Consider the following 25,217-nt stretch of genomic DNA (forward strand, 5'->3'; position numbering starts at 1 on the left):
TGTGTGCAGTGCCCAGGGAGGCCAGAAGAGGGCACTGGATCCCCAGGAACTGGAGTTAAGTGTGAATCACCTGATGTGGGTGCTAGGAATGAAGTCAAGGTCCTTCGCAGCTCCTTTTCTCTAGCCTGCTTCCCCCTTCTTGTGGATTTTTCTCCGTGACCGTATTGTGCTTGGCCCTGTTACTCTTATTAAATATTAAAAACCTCCTATTCACTGGTTAAGTCCTTTCTGGCCCTGACCACTCAACAGTCAATGTTCATTCTTATTGAGAGGGTTTAACTTGGGCACACCTGTGTTCTATTATGCAAGGCTGCAGCACCTGAAGCTTGTTTCGGAGGAGGCTCGGGAATTATGAACCTCACATCCAGATCTTTAGAGAGTTTTCTCTGTATATAGTCATGAAAACGAAGACTCTCCATCAATGGTAGTTCAGAGTTGGAAGAACTTAACCATGTGTTTCTTTTCTTTCTTTCTTTCTTTTTTTTTTGAGGGGGGAGAAGGGTGTCTGGGTCTCACCATGTAGCTCTGGCTATATAGGAGTAACTATATAGACCAGGATGGCATCAAACCCATAGGGATCTGCCTGCTTCTGCCTCCTCAGTGCTGGGATGAAAGGTGTGTGCCATCATGCGGAGCATATGATCTATATTTAGCTCTCATCCCTGTGACATGCTTGCAAACACATTACACAGTGCCTGGGGCGGGGGCAAGGACTACTGGGAATCTGAATGTTGCTCATCCGCCCTCCCCCCTCTGCAAATAAAAATTCATCACATTGTATATGGCAGAAAGCTGGGAGATGGTCCCGATGCTCCCGGCTTCCTGGTATTTGCAACATTACAGCCGCCTTTCCTCAAGTGTGAATGAGATCTGTGGCAGGCTTCTAACGAATTGGTTCAGGAAAAAGTGTCGGCATGTCATTGTGTTTTATGGAATTGTACTCTATCATGCTGGATGATTTAATTGCTAACTGGGCTTGAATGCTTCGAAGATGCCAAATCCAAGCACTCGGGAGGCAGAGGCAGGAGGATATCTGTGACCTCGAGGCCAGCCTTGTCTACAAAGCAAGTTCCAGGTCAGCCGAAGACACACAGAGAAATCCTGTCTCGAAACCCCTCCCGCGCATACACACACAAAGTCTCCAATGAGAGAACTCAGGACAGACAACCTATGACAGACAGATGGTGGGGGATGGAGGTTCTGATCTCACAGCCGATGAAGAGCTGATTCTGCCTGGAGAAGCTGACTGAGCCCGGAGACGGAGCTTGTCCTAGGTGAGCCTTCTTAGGAGCGCCTAACAAGACACCTTGAAACCGGAGAACCCAGATAGGTCTGAGATAATATACATGGCTGTTGTGAGCTACTAAGTTTTGGGGTAATTATGGGAAGTTTGGTTATGCAGATATAGACAATGAATATACTTTATATATATATACATTATATTATACTTGTCTGTCTCTCTAGCAGGACCAGAAATGAGCTGTTCAAAGTATCCTGGTTCTTGTTCTATGTGTTTAAATATTTACCTATCATTGGGGGAGTGCCTCCCAGACCAACCTGGGGTTAGCTCGGGAAATACACTCAGCACTGCCTCAATTCCTGGGCTCCCAGAAGTGTCCGTAGCTGTTTTCCACCCCAGCATCATTTAGTTTATATACCAGAGACAGCACGACAATCAATTACTCCTTGGAGTTTGAAACGCCAGGCTGGTCTGGAGAAGGTGTTCATACTTCCAAAGGTGGAAGCGCAGAAAACTAACTAGTTCACCAGTAGAAGTGTAAAATGCTTACAAGCTCCAGGTGGGAAATTTGCGCTCCCGAGAGCTGGCTCTGCGTGCTAAATCAGCTAATGAGGACAAGAGAATACCTGTTTCTAGAGGGGGCTGCTGGATTGAATGAGAAATCGTGCGAGCCTCTCAGCACACTACTCTGAGCAGAGTGAGCCAGGCCATTAGGATTTCTCGGTGGGGTCTCAGGTCTCGAACAGCCTGGGGCCACCCAGGGGCGGAGCGCAGCGGGGACCCAGCTGAGGTCTGCCCCGCCCACGCGGGGCCGAAGCCCGTCGAATGACTCGGTGCAACGTGTTGGTGGCGGCTGCTGCTGCGGCGGCGGCGGCGCGGGTTCTTCCGGGCTCTGCAGCTTCCTGCTGAGCACCGCGCAGCCGCCTCGGCCGCGGGAGCCCCCGGCGCAGGCCTCCGGGGTGCAAGCCTCCCGGGCTCAGGCTTCCGGGACGCAGACCTCCGCACCGTGCGCACAGCGCACCATGAGCGCCCTGTCGCCGCCGCCGCCGCTGCTGTCGCCGCTACTGGTGCTGCTGCTCTCTCTCCTGGCTGCGCCCGCCGTCCTCGCTCGCACAGCCGAGTCCGCCTCGGCCTCACAGCCCGAAGCGGAGCACCAGCTTCCGCCTAGCCTGGGGAATGCCACCCGGCTGGGACCTGGCGTGACGGGCGGGGGCGGCTCCAACAGCAGCGGCAACGCCGTGGTGACTCGTATCTCCAGCCTGCTTCGCGACCTGCCCACCCTGAAGGCGGCGGTGATCGTGGCGTGCGCCTTCAGCGCGCTGCTCATCGCCTGCCTGCTGCTGCGCGTCTTCAGGTGGGTCGCGTCACCCCGCGCCTTGCTCAGCTGGCTCGACGGGCGGTGTCGCCTTGCTGCTGCCCCCGCGCGCCGGCCCCACCTGCGCGCACAGGTGCTCGGTCTTGGCGCGCTCCCGCCAGACGCGCATCGTTCTGCTCTCCCCGCGAGGGTGGGATCCGGAGGGCGGGCGCGTGTATTTGGTCACAGTTCAGGAACCGTTTCCCCTTAAGGCTGTTCGGTGTGTCCCAGGTCCTAGATTCCATTGCTTTACTCTACTCAACGGTTTACACTCTCTGAGTTCCGACCATCTTCCGCGGAATTTATTTTTATGCCCACTTTACAGACGAGGTAACCTTCAAAGGGGTGGCTGGCTTACACAGGTACTCAGCGGTGGAGGGATAATTTGGAGTTCTTCTAATGTGAACCTCGTTCCTGTTCTCCCCCTACCTTCTGCAGCTCTTTTTCCCCTGTCCCACCCGCTAGTCCCCTCTTTTCACCTAAGAAAAAGGGAGAGAAAGGGATGCCCGAGGAACCCGGGGACGCCTGCTGTGTACCTGATTTGATAATAGGCTTCAGGAGGTTTGGTGACCCTCGACAGCTGCGTTGACTTTCCATTGCTGAGCTTCTAGACTGAGATGTCCCAGTGCACACTTACAGGGGCCTGAGAAGACCTCAGGGGGGTTTTGTAGGTTGTTCAAGGCCAAGGAGAAAGTGTCCAGGAAATCCAGGCAATCGCTGGAATAGTGAGTCAGGAGGGTTCACAGGGGAGGTCAGTTGGCCATTTCTCTGGAATGCTAGGGAAATCCTGGTTTGTAGGAAAAAAGCTAAATACATCCTGTTATTCCCACCATCCAGTCAGGAAATGTGTGTGTGTGTGTGGGGGGTGGTGGTTACTGACCCTCTGTCCCATACTATACTATTTTGATGAGTTAGCAAAGACAGGGCAAGGGGCTTGTACCTTTGGAGAATATCTACAGGGCAAGAGCAGAAATTAGACCCAGGAAAGTCAGGGTTAGGAACTACGTGCAGAGAGGTGCTGTTAGTTTTGACGCTAAGTTTAGGCATTTCCTTTGGGGCCAATATGATGAAATGCCGGTAGTCTGAGGACAGAGAAGAGGATCTGTGGTCCCGTGTTCCCTTACCACTTCCTGCTTTGGCTCACCCCAACCTTCCCACTTCCCTCATTCCTGCTGATGAACCTCACTGGGTCTTTGTAGCCAGAGCCTAGGCATGGAATTACCTATGTGAGGTGTTTGGGCCCTTATACACCGGCCCAGTTCACCTTGCTTCTCTTAACCAGTTCTTCTGAGTTTTGTTTTTATCTCTTGCTATTTCCTTTTATACCCATGGCCCCGGCTTGTGTTTTCCTATCTATGTATGGTTGGATTTGTTCTCTGCATCTTCCAAGGCTGTATGCTGGACCCTGAGTGGTTTTCATGGACAGCTGAATGGGGTCGTTGCTTTCTTATCTGGCCTGTCCAGCCCTAACCTTGTGTCTGTCTCTGCCACTACACCCTATATCCCACCATGCTACATTGCCCAGTTCGCAAAGAGTCCTTGAGGGTGAGATGCCCCTCTTAGTGTTTCTGTGCAGAAGGAGGGGCTGGCATTCAGCTGAGGCAGCGATGTCTTTTGCTGATTTCCTCCCTGTTCACTTGGAGTCTGCGAACGTCTAGAGCAAGCAGCTCTGAGCCTGGAGGGCTGAAGCATTTAGCTCAAAATAGTCCCGGCCCACACAGCTGTATACTTTTAAAAGAAGGCATTTGAACTATTTTGCCAGTCTGCTCTCTATTACCCAAGAGTTGGGGAGAAGACAAGGCATCGTGTGGCCAGATGTGTGTGTTGCGGGGGGGGGGGGCAGGGCAATGAGTTTTAGTCGGAGATGTGGTACTCAGGCCTGGAAGGGAGAGTCCTTGGCTTGGGTGTGGAAGGAAGGAGACCACTTCAGAAGATAAATGGCTTCTGGTTGTGATCATATCCTCTTCCTGGGAAGGCAGGCTTGTTAGCTGAGTCTCCAGGCAGAGAACTGCCAATCTGGATTTGGATGGAGATAGGATCTGTAGTGTTACAGCAGGGAAGGGCCTTGATGGTACCCAGTCCTCTGGTGTTCTTTTGGAGATGTTGCTCCTCGGAGTGTGGGACAAGTATTGGATTTCAGAACACCCCATGGTTCTGTATGGCTGAAGGCGGAGCTGCACCTCGACTCTGCTGTGGGGTGCTCTGTTCTATGACTGTTAACTATAGCCATCTTCCCCCTGTGGACTGGATTAACTGGGCTTTCAGAACAACTGGGCTGCTGGCTAGGGGTCTTTTGTACCTGCTTGCTTTCCATTACTTAGCTGTAGGCCCTGAGTCCTGGTCTTCCAATCACCCAGAATTCCCAAGACCATTTCATTCCTGTTTAAACGTTGCCTGGTGAAGTGATCCCACCGACCACCGCTTTCACCTGGGCTGCACCTTCCCCTTGTCTCCTGGGTCACAGTGATGTTCTTTAGGCTGGGCTTCTTGGCTGATCCCTGTCGCTCTGCCCTTCATCCTCCCTCTTCTGCTGAGTGATGGTCTCATTCTTTGATTCTGTCAATTTCCTACATCAAATTCTTGGACCTGTGGGCAAGGCCGTCTCTTCATGATTGGCATTGTGTTTGTTCTTGAGCCTTTATCTAAGTTCTGCCCAGTGCTCCTCTGCCCTTAGCTGTGCTGGACTCCAAGGGCTCTCAAGAGGCATCATGTGGTCCTCTCTCTCTCTCTCTCTCTCTCTCTCGGATCGGCTTTTCCAATCCTATAAGGCCCCGGTTTCTCCTTTGCTATCTGGTAACCATTAACCACCTGTGGTTTTGGAGAACTGGAAACATAACTTTCTGAACTGGGAGGTGCTGTAATAATGAGATACACGTGGAATTTATTAAGGGATGCTTGACTTTTTTTCTAAGTCTTTGAAGTAATGTTATTTTCTTTCAAATTATACAATTTCGATGTATGGGTTAAATATATTAAAATTAGGGCTGGAGATGCCATTCAGTGGCACATGTTTCTCTCTCTCTCTCTGTCTCTCTCTCTGTCTCTCTCTCTCTGTCTCTCTCTCTCTCTCTCTCTCACACACACACACACACACGTTCACACTCACATGAGTACAAGCGAGCATGCATACACGCACAAGTGTCTGACAGGTTTAACCATGTCTTTAGGTTTCTGTTTCTTTTGTTGAACCTAGAAAGCTGGTCTCAAGATCAAGCAATTCTTCTGTCTTAGTTAGGATTTCTATTGCTGCGACAAAACACCATGACCATAAAGCAAGCTGGGGAGGAAAGGGTTTATTTGGCTTACACTTTATTTAGCATTGCTGTTCATTACTGAAGGAAGTTGGGACAGGAACTCAAACAGATCAGGATCCCGGAGGCAGGAGCTGATGCAGAGGCCAGGGAGGAGTGCTGCTTACTGGCTTGCTTCCCCTGGCTTGCTCAGCCTGCTTTCTTATAGAACCATGAGCTGGGCCCCCCTCATTGATCACTAAATGAGAAAATGGCTTATAGAGGGATCTCAGATCTCATGGAGGCATTTCCTCAACTGAGTCTCCTTCCTCTTTGATGACTCTAGCTTCTGTCAAGTTGGCACATAAAACCAGCCAATATACCTCCTGTCTCAGCCTCCCAAGTGCTAAGATTTTGGGCACGAGCCACCATGTTTGACTCTTGCTTTTCATGTATTGCCGAAGGCTCTGGTTGTGTAAAATGTACCACGAACTCAGAAAGTTAGGGAAAAATACTGTGTTGGTTTTTCATGCTGCTGTGTCAAAAATCCTGATAAAAATGGGGGCTGAGCACGAACTGTTGATCTGAGCTCATGGTTTTAGAGGTATTTGGGCCCCAGCGCTGTGGACCTGTGGTGAGGCAGGGCATCATGACCAGGAGGCCAGGGTGGAGAACAGATGCTCACATAATGGTCTGGGATAGAGAGAGATTGGCCCACTCTGCCTGTCGCCTGGCTCCCCTGGGATACCAAGTCTATCCAACTATCTCTTTGTTGACCCTCCTGTGTTTTCACTTGGGAAGACTCCTCGGTCAGGCCGCCTTCACTCAAGCTCCCCAAACCCACTTGAGTTTTGAATTTCCGGTCCTTCTGCAATACCAGGCTGCCGACTGCTAAGGGCAGGGCTTCCGTGGCTCTCTAGCACCTAGTGTCATTCCAAGAATAGGCTGGCATTTAATAAAGATATTTTTAGCGAAAGAATGTTGACCTCCCAAGTATTTTACATTGTTGATGACTCTCCAAGTGTCCCCTGTGACTATTTGCATGGCCAATGTGGGATGCCTACGGGGTAGGGGTTTTGGGTGGTACCTGTTCCTTTGTCTTAGCCATGCAGAAAAACTGGGGAAGAGAGTGTGGTATCTTTGCTTTTAAATTAGCGCTCTGTCTTCCTGTTTGTCTTCCCTGATGGAGTCACCTTGCTAGACAACAGAAAAAAACTTGGATCCAAGTTTAGTCAAAGGAAAGATCCATGTCGTGAAACCAGGAACTTTTAGATAGGCAGCCACCCCGCTAAGGTCCACATGGTTTTCACTTTGATGTTCTTATTCTGGTGCTAACGAATAGAAGAAGAGGAAATGTGTGCATGTTAGGGTCTTCAGAGCAGTTCTGTCTCACTTACGTAGAGGTGAGTGTGATTGGGGACACCTGTAATTTCAGTATTGAGGAGGCTGAGGCAAGAGGATCATGAGTTGGAAGCTAGCTGGTACACAGTATGGCCTTGCTGAAACAAAACACAAAAGCCAAGACATACCCAGCAGTGGACCCTGTTGAGAAGAATATGGTAGTCTGTGACGCGTTAATACTGAGTGTCAATTTGACAGACTTGAGAACCATCAGAGGATGACCTTTTAGGCGTGTCTATGACAGAGTCCCTAGATTGGGTTTGTTGAGGTGAGTGGATACACCTTAAATATGGCCAGCCCTGTGGCCTGGGCCGGGGTGCCAGTTGGAGTGAAAGGGGAGACTGAGCATCAGTGTTCCTGTCTCTCTGTTTCCTGACTGCGGCTCCTGCCACAATGATGTCCCCACCCTGCTGCACTGTACCTTCAGAATGTGAGCCGAAGAAGACCCTTCCTTCCTTAAGGGCTGTGTCAGCATAGGGCTATGTAATAACAACAGGGCAGGTACAGGATATGTAATTCTCTAGAGCTGCTAAAAGCGATGACGTGGGACGGTGGTGGCGTGAACTGAATAAGACTTGGACTATGGGAAAGACAGTGACAGTGGCAGTATTGGCCATGTGTTGTTGAATGCAGCAGATTATAAAGCGGCGCGGACGTCTGGGTTCATTGAACTCAGTTATAAATGCATGCATATATGAATGTGCAAAGAAATATATTAACATGTGCACATACCTGTACACGTGGGCGACTCTTCCTTTATGTGATTCTATTCATGGCATGATTCTGTATCACCTGGACTCCTTTACAGTTCTGAGTCATGTGTTCCTGCGTGCACACTGTATCCTGGGACATGTCTGAAGACCAGTAGGAAAACAAGGCATACCTCTGGCAAGGGGATTCCTGTGTTCTCCTACTCGGTTTCCCTGGTTGGGTACCAGGGTATGCTCTGTGCAACCATGCTTGGGGTTCCTTTGTTTGTAACCGACGCTCAGGATAACGGATGCTTTCCCATGTGTCGGATATACTGTAGCATCTCCTTGCTTTGGTCTCCGTTTCTTCTCTCTCTTCCCACGCTTCTTTTGTGTGTGTGCCAACACACACATGCATGTGGAGGCCCAAGGAAGATGCTGGGTGTCTCCTCTGTGGCCCTCCACTCTGTCCTCTTAAGATAGAATCTCACTGATCTAGGAGTTCACCAGTTTTTCAGCTAAGGATGACCTATCAGCAAACCCCTGTTGATCCTCCTGTCTCCACCCACCCATTGTGGGGTTACAGGCACCTCCCCAGGCACACCCAGTTTTTTTTTTAGTGGGTTCTAGGAATCTGAGCTCTGGCTTTCATGCTTGTATGGCAAACACTTTTACCCACTGAACCCCAGGACCCATATTTCATCTGATTTCCCTGTCTTAGTTATATTTCTATTTGGTGATAAAATGCTGTGACCGAGACCAAGGCACCTTACAAGACTTAGTTAGTTGGGCTTTGGTTTTAGAGGGTTAGCATTCATGATGCTTCTATGTATTAATAAATCTTTTTGATTTTTATTTAGTTTTACTTTCTATTACAAAAAACTTATTCTCTCTCTCTCTCTCTCTCTCTCTCTCTCTCTCTCTCTCTCTCTCTCTCTGTGTCTGTAGGTTAGAGACACCTTGTTGGAGTCAGTTCTCCCCTTCTACCATATGGGACCCAGGAACTGAACTCAGTTCCTTAGGATGAGTGACAAGAGCCGCTATTCACTGAGCCATTTTACCTGCCCCATGTGTTAATATTTTACTCTCAAGGGAAACTCTAGGTAGGAGATCAAATCTGGAGAGAAGACTCTAGAGCACCTTCTGGTGGGTGTGATCACATGGTATCACATGGAGGTCTTGGAGGTGGGCGGACATCTCTGGGTTGGCTGCTCGATGCCTTTCGGGAAAGAGCAGGAGGGAAGGTTTTTTTTTCTTTTAAGGAGCTATGTGTAGGAGTAGAAAACTGATTTTTCTTACCTTTTTGACATTGGGTGCTGGTAGCCTTGCATGGATTCAAGGATATGACACTCATAGACCCGAGACTACAGAGACCCTTTGCCCCAGGGGTTCAGCTATAATATCCCTTTCATTGAGCTTTGAGAATTGAACCTTACTCTCCCGTGATGTGGCTGCCAGCCAGGGAGGCTTTACACATTGAAACCGCAGCTTCCCCGCTCCCTGGCTTGGCTGCTCTCCCGGTTTTACTGTACAGGCACTGTTTCTCTCCTGTCTCTGGTGGCTGCATGCTCAACCCCTTCTTATTTCAAAATCTCTGTAAAATCTCTTATCTGAAAGGATTTGTTTTGGCGCTTCCCCAGGGATCGGGAAGACAAAGTTGAGGTGATTTAGCATTGCCTGGTGTGGTGGCGAGGGAGTAGCCACCATGTTCAGGAGACAGTGACCCCTTGCATACACAAGTTGCTATCTAGGTCCTGGAGAAGGGGCTAAAGTTTCCTACTTGCCTTGTGTTTCCCAAATTTTCTATTATTATTATTGTTTGCAATAAGGAGAAAAGTTAAATATAAACACTTACTCCAGGGCTGGGCAGGGTGTGTCAGGAGGACCTCTCCAACTCACTGGCCAGCCTCCGTGAGAGAACCTGTCTCAGGAAGCAAGGTGGAGAGTAATTGTTGACACAACCAGTGTCAACACACATATGCATGTGCACACTCGTTTGGATGTTTGCATGTGCACGCAACACATATAATCACCATTATGTAGCCACAAGCATCAAGGGTACTAGGGCTGAGCTGCTCTCAGATTTGGCTTTCTGGTTTGCTTGTTGGCAATGTGAGCGTTCTCTGAACCATGCTAGGTATCCACTCTCTGTTATTAATTACATACAGTACATGCTTCTGAGGCCTGGTGGGATATCTAGAATAACATGTCAACCACATCCCAGTTTCTCCTTTAAGCAGCCGAGTGTCCTACGGTGTCCTATGTGTGAGTATCCTAGGGCTTCTGAAGACAGAGGTAGTTTCTACTCAACCTTTTGTCTTGTTTCTGCTCGGGAGCAAGGCAGCCGTATGGTCAAAATAATCAGGCAGCCGTATGTATCTCCGAGCATGTTTCAAGTGAAATTGGTAATCATCTCGGTTGAGCCCTTTTGACTGCTCAGCTCCCCAGCAAAGACGGTATCTTGTGACCACCCTTATGAATAGGCCTTTTAGGCACGGGCACCTGCCTCTAGTTCCTTCTAACAAATTGAAAAGGGAAAAGAACAAATCCCTCTTTAATGTAACCCTGAGCCCCTGGCTTACATGGAGTTTCCATAGATGCCCTGGCACGTATACTCTTGCCGGTGTAAGTTCTTGTGATACCAGGCATGTGTAAGGCTAAGTGGAAATGGGATTGGCTGGGCTAGGGTGGGGTGAATGTATCCCACCAGAAGGGAAACCCTCCTGGATTTAAGCAGTCGCTTCTTGAGTTGTGTGTTTCCTGTTCTGGTGCATGCTTAGGTCTAAACCTTTGCAAGGGGACATTCTGGGAGTGGGCGTTTAAAATCATGTTCTTTCTTATGGTTTCACTTAAAAAAGCAACAACAATATCTCCTAATCCGAGGGCAGTCTGCAAGGAATCCAAACTTCATGTTTATATTCTGGGGCTGTGGGGACGAGGAAGCCCATTCTAGGTAGGCGTGGCTCAGAGGAGAGCGGGAATTCAGAGGACTGGCAGTGTTCCCCCAGAAGTGGGAGGCCTTGGGTCCTGGAACCTCTCAGGTGTGAGCTTTCTTCACATTCAGGGCTCTGCCTCTGCAGGACCCCACCCCCCACTTCTGCAATGTACAGCTGGAACAGAAACCCATAGCTAAGAGAACTGTAACCCCAGGCGTTTGTATGTTCAGCTGTGTCCTCTCCCTGGGCCTCCAGGATATGGCAGGCTGCCTTTGGCCTGTCAAATGGGTCTCTCTAACACTTAGCCCAGCAGCAAGGAGAAAGTTTGACTGAAGAGACAGTGCATTCTTGCTAATGTTTCACAAGTGCCTCTGTGAACACAGGGTGCTGTGCTGAACAGGGAGCACCCCAGGGACCCAGGAACATAAGTAGGCAAGGGAAGATAGCACCTTTGTTGCTATCTGGTGGGAAGGAAGCAGGGAGTCCCAAATCAAAGCCAAGTGGCGTTGGCTGGAGATAGAGTGGCCTGGGAAGGCTCTGTAGTAGAGGAGGGAGATTCGGACTTAGCAGTGGGAAGGAGGGCTTCTTCCAGGCTTGCATAGACAAAGCAAGTGGAACGGTTAGTTCTAGCTGTCATCACAGTTTCGAGTCATGGGGGAAGAGAGTCCCAGTGAGTTGTTGTCGGGGTCAGATTGTCTTACAGGCTTGTCTGGAAAGGGTTGTCTTGATTGAGTTGGCTGATGTGGGAACTGGCCTGCTGTGGGTCCTGGATTGGCTAAGAACTGCAAAGATGAACGGTAGACGAACATGCATGCATCCTCTTTGCTCTTGACTGTGGATGTGAATAGCTGCTTTAGGTTCCTGCTTGACTTTCCCAAGTCAGTGAGGGATGGTAGCCTGGAATTCTGAGACAGATAACCGGAAATAGAACTATCTTCCTCCCTGAGGACCTCATTGTTACACAGTTCTGTGCTGGGCGGTTTATGTTTCCTGCTCCAGGTAAGGGTGCTTTATTGGGGTTCCCATTTTACAGGCGAGCAAATCAAGTCACTGACAATGTGGATGCGTCTTGCTTAAAGGCGAGAGCTGAATGGGGAAGGGGAAGGACCCAACTCATGCTTCTTCTGTTGAAATATATTTGGAAAACACCCAATGCTTTCCAGGGGATTTGGCCTGCTGGAGGAAACTGAGGGATAACATAGGGTGAATTAAAGGGCTGTTTTCAAAAGAGTGGTCCAGAGGAGGTCTTAGGTACGGAGTGAGTGGCTAAGGAGTGATTGAGTGCAATAGGGGTGCATGGTGTCTAAGGAGACCTGGAAAAAGTGTTGGAAGAACCAGTTGGCAAGGCCGGAGGGCTGAGTGATGCTGAGAAAAAGAAAGCATCTGGAGACTCAGGGTGTGCTGTATCTGTTTGGGAGGACAAGAGAGACCATCCTGCAGAGTGCGAGGGCGATGGGTCAGGGGGCAGTTGGATTGGAAGCTCCTAGAGCTGTAGTTGAGATCTTATGGTTTGTCTGGCTCATGTTGTCTAATACCTAAGGCCACGGTCCTGACTGCCTGTATTGGGATCTATCTGCAGTTGGTACCATTTTGCCAATCCCAAAGGAGTGAGAACAGGAAGCATATTGGTTTGCTGATCATGGCAGAATTGCCAGGGAAGAGGGAGGGGGGATCTTGGCTGATGGGCGTATCATTACATCTGTCAGGGCTCATAGGCTTAGAGTGGAATTATTAAATATCACCCATGCTTGGCACTCAAGACCATAGAAACCACAGCTAAGAAACTGAGACAGATTTGCCAACAGAAGGCCTGGGACTTGCAAATTCAAGCCACAGACAGGTAGGCTAGTCTGTTTGGTTTGGATCTGATACTGATTTTGAAAACTGGAAGAGCTGAGAATACTTAATGTAAAGATTTGGGGTCCCTCTTCTCTTGCTAGGTGAGAATGCATAGTGGTATAGTGGCGGTGGACCTCAGCCTAGGAAGGGACAGGAGCTGGCTGCTGCTGCTGCCCCCTTTATGCTGGGCATGGCACTGATCTTTTTATTATTATTTTTACATTTTTGGATTTATTGTGTGGGTGCACAAGTGTGTGTGTGCTATTTTTGCGTTTATTTATTGTGTGTTTGCACATGTAGGTGAGCATGCGCTGAGGTGGGTTTGTGTAGGAAGCTTGTGGGAGTTAATATTTCCCTTCCATCACGTGGGTCCCAGAGATCTAACTCAGGTGATCAGGTCTTTCAGCGAGCACCTTGACCCGCTAAGCTGTTTCAGTGCCTCCATGCACCGCTCCCGGGGCCTTTGATTTGAAGGCAGTGCTTAGTCACCATCTGTCATCATGTTTGTTCCCGTGTTTACGTTACACCATTTCCACTCCAAGGAAATACATTTCCACTGTATTTACAGGGCACGGTGGCATTTGAGTTGTTGACTTGCTGCTTTGAGTCACAGGGCTGGGTCCATGCTGGTACACTGGGGCAGCAGCATGGGGAGGGGCAGCACCCTGACCAGGTGAGGAGTGGGTGTCCACAAAGAATCTCAACACAGCCTCCAGGAGGCCCAGGCTGAGCGGCTGAAGCAGAGCCCGGCTGCTGGAGATCCTAAAGTCATTGCTGCAGTAAAGGGACAATCCCATGTTTCATGTGACCGTGTTTAATTGAAGTTGCCCATCTGGAGTAGAACAAGATGAGATTCGGATGTTACTGGCTCATTGAGACTACCTTACATGGCGGACACTTGTCAGATGGAGCTCCTGAATGCTGCGGTGCTGCAGCCTGGCTTCAGGGGAAGGTTCCTGAGATGGGGAAGGGGCATTGGCATGAAGAAACGAACTGTCCGACCACCAGATGAGTTTCACACAAGTGGCCAGTCCCCGGTAGCTCCAGACATCTTTATTTATGTATCAAAACAAACATGTTTTTCCATACTAACTAGTTTTTCCCAGCCTCCAATGTTAACCTCCGGCAAAAACAAATATGTCAAATATGTTTTTTTCCCCAACTTTTACATGGAAACATCTTTAAACCAAACCCAATACTTATCATTTTGCTAACTTGGCCAAATATTGAGCCAGGTACATCCTGTCTTTACAAAACTAGAGGTGATAAACATAGGTATACATTTTCAAGAACAACAATCTTACTCAAAGCATATTTACAGAAATAGGGGTGATTTGCCTCGGGTCCTGTCAGCGCTGAATCAGAACAGCTCCCGGGGTCTGCAGTGACAGCTGGCATCCCAGGACAAGAAACCTGAGAAGCATCAGCTCCCAAGAAATCTTAGGGGAAAATGTTTGAGAAAAAAAAATGGGGTTTCCATGAATGATCACATCTGTCCCATGCAGGGTTGATAAAATGATACTAAAACTGCCAAGAGAATCATCAGTTTTGTGAGAGAGCACGCAGGCTGCGTGGTCCCAGCAGTATTCTGTGCTGTCCTGAAGTCCACTGGTTCTTGCTAAGTGAGACTGTCCCGTGGACTTTTGCTTCATCTGGAGACCCATTAGACAAGAGCTCATATATTGGTCTGAAACTAGGCCGCATGGCTCCCAACACATGTGCTGGCTGTGCTCAGGGCAGCTTGCTGGGGAAGGGTGCATTGGTAACGGCAATGGAGGCTTTTCTATCGAGACCCCAGCTAACCTGGGACTCAGGTACCTCTTCTGTAAGGGATCCTGCAGAGGCCATGCCTGGACAGGGGCGATCCTGGGGTCCAGTTCTACCATTTCTTCAAGTTTAGTTGCTTTTCTAGTTACTTCTCATGTTCTGGGGAGCAGGTGTAGGAGAGAGGTCAAAAGTCAGATATGTCCTTAGAACCGTGGCTACGACCCAGGCGTCAAGGCTCACCTGCAGGGTGCACCCCTACTTATGCTTCGCGGCTGCTTGCTTGGTCTCCCCAACTCCCACATTCTGGTTCCATTTTCTTGGCTGAGGTTTCCTCCTGTCAGAGGTGACCACCCTTCGCTTCCAGCTACAGTAGGGCTTTAGGGGCCTAATGCTGATATAGCTGAGGAGGAGGAGGAGTGTTGAGCTGCTGAATGTGACCTCTAAAGTCACCCGGTCAGGGGAACACAGCCGGCTGGAGCAGCCATGCCAGCCCTGGGTGGGTTCCAGGAGGGGCAGCCAGGTCCATTTCAAATTTAGTGATCTACTTTGAATTTTTGGCATTTATTTACTTCTTTAAAACACAGATCTTGGCCGGGCGGTGGTGGCGCACGCCTTTAATCCCAGCACTCGGGAGGCAGAGGCAGGCGGATCTCTGTGAGTTCGAGACCAGCCTGGTCTACAAGAGCTAGTTCCAGGACAGGCTCCAAAACCACAGAGAAACCCTGTCTCGAAAAACCAAAAAACAAACAAACAAACAAAAACACCCCCCCCCATCTTGGTCTGGGGAATGTGTGTAGTTCAGTTGGTAGAATGCTTGTGTAACATGCATGAATGCCCGGGTTCATAAAATCGGGAAGATGGTCCCTGCCTGTTATCTCAACACTCAGGACACAGATGCAGGAGGCAGAACTCAGGGTAATACTTGGCTGTATAGCAAGTTTGAGGGCAGCCTGAGCCCCTTTCTCAAAACAACCAAATCCAAAACAGATAGTATATTCATGTGGTTCAAACTTCACAAGAAGTAGGAATAGATAGTAAAAAATTTTTCACGTGTCCATAAGCTATTTTTTTTAACTAGGAACTGTCAATTTCTTATAAATATTTCCAGAAAGATTGTGAGTATAGAGACAAGTTAATGTAATAGTCTCACACACACACACACACACACACACACACACACACGCACACAGCCATACACGCACACACATGCATGCACATCATCACTGAGATTTACTTTACTGTCTACACAGTTCACCCTTTAAAATATTCAACACTGTGTTGTTTAGGTTATTTTATAGAGTTATGCATCCATCACTAAGGTCAGTTTTAGAATATGTTCATCACTCCAGGCTGAAACCCTGCATCCATTGAGGCTCGCTCTCCACATGCCTTTCCCAGCTCCAGGCGACCGCTGATTGACTTCCGAGTCTGTGGGCATCTCTCTTTGGCCTGACACATGGCTGCAGTCACATCACAGGAGGTCTGTTCTACTCAGCATTGTCTTCTCGGGGTTCATTTTGCTCCTCCTCCGAGTAATAGCTTCCTAATTAGTTACCATATCACCTTGTCTTTTTCAAGATCAGTCTCCGTTTAAAAATTATGGGTATATGTGGGTGTCTGTGTCGGGATATCTGCATGTGAGTGCAGAGTTCAGAGGCATTGGCTTAGCCCGACAGCTAGAGTTACAGGTGATTTTAAGCTGCCCTATGTGGGTGTTGGAAACCAAACTTGGGTTCTCTGCAGGAGCTGTATGCTCTCCAGTTCTGTATGCCACCCTCATTTCTGCATTTGTGGTGGTCTGAATGACAATGCCCCCACAGGCTCATATATTTCGATGTCTGGTCCCTACTTGGTGGACCCATTTGGGAAGGGTTATGAAGTGTAGCCTTGTTGGAGGAAGTGTGTCATGGGGGTGGGTCTTGAGGGTTCAAAAGTCCATCCCATTCCCAATTGGCCCTCTTGCTGCCTCTTGCTTGTCCATCGGGATATAAACTCCCAGCTACTGCTTCAGAACCACGGCTGCCTGTCTGCTACCATGCTCTCTGCCACAATGGTCACGAAACTGCAAGCCTCCAATAAACTTTTTCTTCTTTAGTGTCTTATCACAGTAATCGAAAAGTACCCAAGATGCTATATTCTCAGTTGATAAATATTTGAATTGTTTCTGCTTTGGGGCCGTTCTGAGCAATGCTGTACCGAACATTTGCACGTGTTTGTGTGGACGTATGATTTAATTCCTCTTGGGTATGGAGCTAAGGGAAGACCTGCTTGGTCATTTGGTAGTGCCTGTGCTTAGCGTTTTAAAAAGCTGATGGCTATTTAGGATGATGACATCATACTATTCTGTGTCTCGCTAGAAGCATAGGGAGGACACAGGTTCTTCATATCCTTGCTAACCTTGGCTGCAGACTGTCTTTTTGATCCTAGAGAGTGGGAAGTGGTACCTCACTGTGGTTTGGTTTGCACTGTGCTGTTTGGTAATGGTGTGACTTTTCCTGTATGACTTTATCGGCCATTTATATGTTTGCTTTAGAGAACTATTAAGATCTTCTTGCCTAGGGACTGGGGGAGCTGGTTCAGTGGCTAAGAGCTCTTGCTGCTGAAGCGTCAGCACCTGAATCTGAACCCCAAGCACCTGTGTAAAAAGTCAGGCGTGGTCACGTGACCATGCAGCCCCAGTGCTCTGCACTGTGCATGAGGTTTGAGAGCAGAAGACAGAAGGATTCCCGGGCTTGCTGGCTGCAAACCGGGCTCCAAGTTCAGTGAGAGAGCTTGTCTTGAGGAAGTAAGGTAGGGAATGGTAGAGCAAGACACCCGGAGTTCTCCTCTGACTCTGCACATGTGCATGGCTGCACACATTGGCACACACACACACACACGTGTCTATATCTCACATCCACACACCAACAGTCTTGCTGGTAGTTTATATCAAGTTGATATAAATTAGTCACTTGGGGGGATCTCAGTTGAGGAAGTGCCTCTATTAGATTGGCCTGTGGACAAACCTATAGGGCATTTGTGTTTGATTAATGATTGATGTAGGCAGATCCACCCCAGTCTGGGTGGTGCTTTCCCTGGTGAGGTGGTCTTGGGTTGTATGAATAAGCAAGGTGAGTTAGCCACAGAGAGCAAGGCAATAAACAGTATTCCTCCATGGTTCTGGCCTCTGCCCCTGCTTGGGTACCTGTCCTGACTTTCCTCAGCAACTACGATCAGGCTATGTAAGCCAAATAAATCCTTTCCTTCCTAATCAGTGTTTTATCACATTAGAAACCCACCTAAAACACACACAATAAAAAATATCACCATTTCATTATTGAGATGTAAGACTATTTCTGTGTTGCAAATACAATTTTATCCCATTTCTGGCTCTTTTTACTTTTTGAATGGTGTTCTTTGAAGCACTACATTTTTTTTTATTTTGATGAAGTCCAATTTATCTATTTATTTTTTGCTTTAGCTTCTGATATCCTAATCCAAGGTCACAAAAGCGTATCCTATGCTTTCTTCTGTGAATTGTAATATAATGAATAATAGCTTTACTTCTGAGATATGTCTTATGTATTTATGTACTTCTCCAGAAAATTCTATGAGGTAATTTTTGTATATGATGGCTTAATGTTTTATGAACACGTGTTCTATGGGGGTAGCGGCTTCCAAATTTATATTTTGCATGTAGGTATCTTCTCTTTCTTCACACATATACTATGTGTCTCATCTTGGATTATATAAATATCAATCGTGAATATATGAAAGATGTTTCTTGTCCATGTAGAGACAGCAGCTCCGTGTCAACAATGCGGAGACTTCATGCTTTGTGTGGCCAGTCTCTTTACTAATGGGCACTTGTATGTCACATTATGTAGGCTGAAGCATATGGTTAAGGTGGTCTCCCAGAAGGTAAATTCTTGGTGAGGTTTGTACCATTATAAACGACAGGTGTTACTGAACTGTGTGTGTAACAGCCTGTGCACCCCGTAGCATCATGAGACCTGTTTCCCATGCCCCGCCCACTGTGTATCTTTAGTCATTTTGATGTTTGCTAAGCTTGCAAGTGGATAATGGGATCTCTTTAGGGGCTGAATCTGCCGGATGCACAGCCATTTGTTTGCTTTTTCTCTGCCTGTGACCTGCCTGCTTTTATGTCCTTTGACACATTTTTCAATTAGATGATTGGTCTCTTTTATTGATTTGTAGATACTCCTTCTGTCTGTTAAGGAGGTTAGTTTACATCTGTGCTGCAATTGAATATATTTTCCAAGCTTATCGTTTATCTTGACTTAAGTTATTATTATTTTTTTCCCTGTGCCCCCCACTGACTTAAATTATTTTTCTATGTTTGAATTCAGCACCTTCTCTTTCTATGGCATTTGGATCTCTTCCATGTTTTCTGCTAACAATTTTATTTCCTACCCTTAAGTCTATCTATCTCGTTTATTATGATAGAGTAGGATATATTGGTGGCTGTAAGCAAAACACTGGATAAATGGCTTTTTCTGAGCCATAGTGCCACTTTTAATTTATTTTGGGTTGTAGTAGTGTCTGCCTCCGGGTGCTCTGGTCCACTACAGCATCTCTTTGTGGGTCTGTAACTCAACGCTGTGATTGTGGCTTCGCTGCGTGGAGAAGCCAGTTCCCTCCATTACTTCTCTTTTGCAGAAGGCTCCTGGATTTGTGTCCACTTCTATGCTTGGCTTTGTTTTTGTTTGATATGGGGGGGCTCTCCCTGTGTAGCCCCAAGCTAGCCTTCATCTTCCTGCCTTAGCCTCTGGGATTACAGGTGTGCACCGACACTGGAATCAGCATGTCTAGATCTCCCAACACAAACCTTGTTAGTATTTTATTGTATTTCATTAAATGTGTAGGTTAGGCTAAGTTAGATGGCTCAGCGTCTCCGTGAGACAGAAGCTAAGCATGCCTCCTTTCCATGCACAGATGTCTTCTGGTGACTTTTAGTTGTAGTAGGAACTGCCTGGCAACCAAAGGAACGTGGGGCTGTCCTTATAGTCACCTGGGAAGTATCACAGACTGCCTGCACTTCTCAGGGGTAGATATACCCAGACTCTATGCATATCTGGGTATACCCAGCACTTCCTGTCCTTTGCTGGTGTGGGACAAGTTCAAAATTTGAGTCCCACTTACTAGATTAGGCTCATCAGCATTTCCTGGTTTTTGTTTCCTTAACTTCATAGTATGAACCCGCCTGCGTTTCTAGCATCAGGCTACGATGACACCATGTGTGTTTTTGTGCTAAGCCCATTGTGGTGGCTGCTCTTACTGTCACCCCAAGGGAGAGGATGGTAGAGGACCAGGCATACTTACAAGTTGTAAGTGGATTGTGTCCCACAGTAGGGCTGTCGACAGAAGTCAGAACAAGGTTTAGGTGTCCTTAATGATCTCAGGTAAAAATGGGGGGAAACTGAAGGTCCTATGGAGTAGGTTGACTGGGTGATCCACCGTCAGAATCCCAGAACCTGGAAAGAAACAGCTATGAAGGCATTTGCTTTTAGGATGAGTAGCTTACTCACAGGCACAAAGACAAGGGCTAGGATTCAAACCTCTGTCTCTGGACTCCTTGGTCTGTGTGTCTGACAGCCATGCTCCAAACTGAGCCCACTTACTGGGGCTCAGTGTTTCTCTGCCCTGCCTTGTTGTTGACTGCAGGTCTGGAAGGGTTCTTTCCAAGTTGCTCTGCTAGCCCTGGAGCTTGCTCCCCAGCTTCCTTGTTTGTCTAAGTGAAGCTTGCAGGCTCATTGGAAACTTGATTCTGGCCAGCTGCTGGAGAGCCCTCTGAGTAAACAAACCTGGGGATGACATTCCGGAGGGGAAGAATTTAAAAAATGTATTTATTTTGTAATACCTCCCTCTTGTCTTTTCATTAATCTTCTCTTTATTCTGGAAGATTTTATACCTGTATACAGTGGGATCACACATACTCATATACTCCCATTTTCTCCTCTCCAGCTCTCAGATCTTCAACATGTCCCCCTCACAGCTTCAGGTCTTTTTGGGGTGTGTATTTATAACCTGTTAAGTCCAGCTAGTGCTGCCCCATATGTACATTGGTGTGGAACCCTTTACTGGAACACGGGGATCCTATCAGCGCCCCTATTTTTAAAAAGAACGATCCTCTCCCAGCAACTGTCTACTGCCAGTAGCATCCCAGTAAGGGGCGGGGCCTGGAAATCATCTACCACATCTCTGCTGGACTTTTGGTTACTTGATCGTGTGCAGGCAGCCACAGCTGCTGAGTACCCAAGTGTGATGGTTATCTCTGTCATCTCTCTAGGACACAGAATCTCACAGCATTCCCTCACATCTTCCAGCTCTTCCATTCTTTTTGCTTCTCCTTCCACGGTATCCTCTGGGCCTCAGTTGGGGTGGGGTAGGGGTGCTACAGATGCCCCATTTAGGACTGATCACTCAGTCTTTTCTTCTTAGTACTGTGACCAGTTATGTATCTATCTATTGACTGCTGCTCACTGCAAAAAGAAACCTCTCTGACCAAGACAGAGAACCGCCCAGGTCTGTGGATTTAAACATATGTAGGTAGGAGACTCTTTGAAAGCATGACCATTTAGCAAAATAACAGAAGCAGGCTTTCCTTTAGGCTCTGTGATTTCTCTAGCTATGGGCTTCTGGTCAGGTTTGTAGTACCAAGCATGTGTTCTCTCTGTGGAGCAGGCCTCATAACCGATCAGAAAGTGGTTGGTTACCCCCACAACAGTCATGCCACTGTTACACAGTTGGGCACATCTTGTCTTGCAGGCTGCTGCTGTAGCAAACAGGGTCCAACTCTGAGTAAGACAATTGACGTGTTTTCTCTTCCAGAAGCTTCTATAGCCTCTCCCTGCACTGTGACAGCTTGCCAGCAGGGAGGAAGTTGACTGTTGGTTCAAGATCAATTTCTCTGTGTCCTGTAGTCCAAGTGTGTGGTGTCTTTAGCAAGAGTCTTCCCATGTAGTTTGGTGGGTAATCCAAGACAATGATAATACTCTGTATTGTTTGGATGTCTCTGGGACCTCCTTTGACTCAGTTCAGAAGGAGAGATGCAAATGGCTAGAAAACACTTTAAGAAGTATTCTACATCCTCAGCCATCGAAAGTGTCTCAGTTAGGGTAGCTGTGAAGAGACACCATGACAACAACTCTGATAAAGGAGAACATTTAACTAGGGCTGGTTTGCAGTTCAGAGGTTTAGTCCATTACCAAATGTGGCGAGAAACATGGCAGGGTGCAGGCAGATGCTGTACTGGAGAAGGAGCTGAGAGTTCTACATCTTGATCCTCAAGCAGCAGAAGGGGACTGTGTACCACACTGGGCATAGTTTGAGTCCTCAAAATCTGTCCCCACACTGACACTTCCTCCAACAAGGTCGCCCCTAATAGTGCCACTCCTATGGGCCAAACATTCAAACACATGGGGCCATTCAAACTACCACAGAAAGGCAAATGAAAACTATTTTATGATACCATCTATCTCAGGGTTACTACTGATGTGACAAGACACCATGACCAAAAACAGGTTGGGGTGGGGATGGAGGTGGGGGAAGGATTTAGTTTGCTTATACTTCTCCATCACTTTGCATCATCAAAGGCAGTCAGGGCAGGAACCTGGAGGCAGGAACTGAAGCAAAATCCATGAAGGAGCACTGTTTACTGACTTGCCCATCATGACTTGTTCAGCCTGCTGTCTTATATAGCCCTGGACCGCCAGCCCAGGGGTGGCACCCCCTGTAATGGTCTAGCCCCTCCCCTGTCAGACACTAGCTAAGAAAATGCTACAGGCTTGCTTGCCTGCAGCCTGATCTTATAGATCTATTTTGTCAGCTGAGGCTTCCTCCTCTCGGGTGACTCGAGCTTGCGTCAAGTTGACAGAGAAACTTATCTGGTACACACAGTCAGAATGGGCATCATCAGGGATGTGAGTGTGGCTGTAGCAGAAGGGGGAGCTTTTACATAGTGTCGATGAGGAGGAAATCCCATGCAGCCATTCCAGAAATCAGTCTGGAAGTGTCTCAGAAAACTAGAAACTCAGCTGCCATGTGAACCAGCAATACCACTTTCTGGGTATGTGCCCAGTGGACTTGATGTCCTACCACAGAGACACTTAGACATAGATGTTTATTGTGTACTATTCACAATAGCTGTGAAATAGAATCGACCTTGATGTCCATCGACAGATGAATAGATAAGAAAAAATGTGGAGTTTATGCACAATAGAATGATATCACTCAGCTATAACAAAAAAGGAAATCATGCAAATTTCAGATAAATGGGTAGAAAAAAATCATGCTAAATGCTGTGACTTAGGCCAAGGAAGACAAACCCCTCATCTTCTCCCTCATATGCATAGCCTACCTTCAAATGTTGTGGTTTGTTTAATTTGGAGTAAAAGTGGAAGCCAGGAAATGGGAAGGGTGCTCTTTGGGCTTGGGCACATTAGAGGAAGGAGATGATAGATTGTGGGTAAAAAAAAAAAAGCAGAGAGGAGGCATATGGGGGGGGGCAGAAATGCTTAGGTAAGGGGGCACAGGGTATGGGAGGAGCCAGGGGGCAGAGGGGAGGGTGATCCAAAGGGAAAGCACATGAAAACCCACATGGCATCCTACTATCTCCCAGTGCAATTGAAAGAAAAAATAACTGGAAGGATAGTAGACTAATACATGGGAAAGAAGGAGAGGGAATATCAGGGGTTAAAGGATTAATCATGAATGGGAGGGGCCATGGGGGGGGGGAGAAGAAAAGGTAGTGTAGGTTAATCAAAGCTAAGGATGTATAAAAAAAACCCGTGGGAATCCATTAGTTAGTAAGTGAATTTCAAAATACAACTTAAAGAAAAAAAAATTATGATGCAAGGATGGACAATGTTGCTTCCACCATACATGGTAAATGAAAATCTCAGCACAAGGCAGAATGGACCAGTTTCGAATGACTTCTGTGTCTGGTTGGAAACTATTGTTAAAGGGCTGTAGAGATGGTTCAGTGTGTTAAGTGCTCTCTGTGCAAACACAAGGAGCTGAAGGTGTTCAGATCATCAGCATCCGAATAAAACATCTGGTATGGTGGGCTCTGCCTGTAATCTCAATCCTGGGTTGAGGGAGGGGTGGATGGAAGCAGGTAGATTCCCAGCGCTCACTAGCCAGCTGGTCTAGTGAGTGGGTGAACTCTGAACTTACTGAGAGATCCTGTCTAAAAGAATAAAGTGGGGAGTGATTGAGGAAGACACACGATATTGACCTCTCGCCTCCATGGATGCACACACACACACACACACACACGCATGCATGCACACACGTGCATGCACATGCATGCACACATGCATGCATATACCCCTCACACACCAGATACACACACATACACCCCAGATACACACACACACACACGCCCCTCACACACCATACACATACACCAACACACACGCAAAAAGCGAGTTTCAGTTTGCATGGAAGAGCAGCATTTAATCTCTGACATCACAGTCTCTTCGTTCTTTGCTTTTCTCTCAAGCCATTGAGCTTGCCAACAGCCCTGTGAAGAGCTGTTGCACGCCTCCCTTCTGGAGAACCTGCACTCGGGCATGCCCGAGCAGAAAGTGTCAAGCCGTTGTCACCCGGTGACTCTTAAGGGTTTAAAAGGGTTGTAGCAAATGGGAGAATTACTCTGGTCATGGTAGAGTATTAAAATATCAAAAATGTCCAAGGTGGTATTTATTATAATGCTGGTGTCAGGTCATGCCATGTCGTCCTTTTGAGCGCCCTTTGCCATTAGGACTCCAGGTCACGTGGGACTGAAAACCTGCACGTTTGAGAGAGCAGTGCTATAGTGTTCATGGAGAATTGGTTTCGAAGCAGGCTTAGAACTTCATCTCATTTCCTCTGGTCTCTCTTCCTATCTTTCTCCTCAGCCTCTGTCCTGTCAGCTTATACCATCAAGGGCTAGTGAGCAGGGCACCTAGTGGTCAGCTTTGATTGGTCCTATCTTTCTCCTTTCTTCCCTGCTATTGGTTGGCTAGAGGGTTGCTGTGTATTGACTGCCTCACACTTAATCCTGTGTGTCCACTTTTGGATCTGGAGGTGTGGCCAAACGTGGAGGATGGAGAAGCCGAAAGGAGATCAGTGGTGGATGCTGGCCTGCCTCAAAGCAGTGCATGCCCCAGGGGAGTCTTGCTTCAACAAGAGTTTGTTGGAGGTTTATATGGATCCCCGTGGTGTAGGGATGTGTGAGTTGTGTTCAGTGGTAACTTCCAGAGAGTAAAGGGGGGGATTGTGGGTATTGAAGTCAAGGGGAGGTGAAGTGTATGTGTGCTTGTGCATGTGTGAATGTATGCCCACACATACATGTGTGTGTGTGTGTGTGTGTGTGTGTGTGTGTGTGGGTGGGTGCTTGAATGTATGCCCGTGTGTGTGTGTGTGTGCACGCCCGCGTGTGCACATGTGTGTGTGTGTCTTTGGTGCAAGTGAAGACACTAGTGTATGTGGAGTGGAGGTTCCAGGTAACTTGCTGGGTATAGCAGCATCAAGGCAGCCTTTGGCCCTCTCTGTCAGGTAGGTGCTCACTGTCCTGCAAGACCTTCCTGAACTGACCTGAGTGTGTGCTCTTGCGATCCTCACTCTTATATCTTATATTTTGGTCATGAGCCTAGCCTTTAACGGCCGAGCCATCTCTCTAGCCCTTCATTCCTCTTCCTCTTCTTTTGTGTGGCGTGTTTCAAACCCTAAGTGCCATGTGGGGGGAAGGCAGCCGTGGACTTCTGAGCTCCTTGG

The 25,217-nt window shown here is 47.8% G+C and overlaps 1 protein-coding gene across 1 annotated transcript in view; it reads left to right on the plus strand.

The window, feature by feature from the left end:
- The first annotated feature begins 2,042 nt into the window (after nucleotides 1–2,042).
- Fam174b (family with sequence similarity 174 member B) overlaps nucleotides 2,043–25,217 on the plus strand; it is a 40,944-nt gene continuing 17,769 nt past the window's right edge. The window contains exon 1 of the mRNA XM_075952687.1: nucleotides 2,043–2,594. Within this exon, the coding sequence (XP_075808802.1) occupies nucleotides 2,263–2,594 (332 nt within the window). The 5' untranslated portion in view covers nucleotides 2,043–2,262. The remainder of the gene's footprint in view (nucleotides 2,595–25,217) is intronic.

The sequence above is a fragment of the Microtus pennsylvanicus genome, chromosome 18 (genome assembly GCF_037038515.1).
Source record: "Microtus pennsylvanicus isolate mMicPen1 chromosome 18, mMicPen1.hap1, whole genome shotgun sequence".
Lineage (NCBI taxonomy): Eukaryota > Metazoa > Chordata > Mammalia > Rodentia > Cricetidae > Microtus > Microtus pennsylvanicus.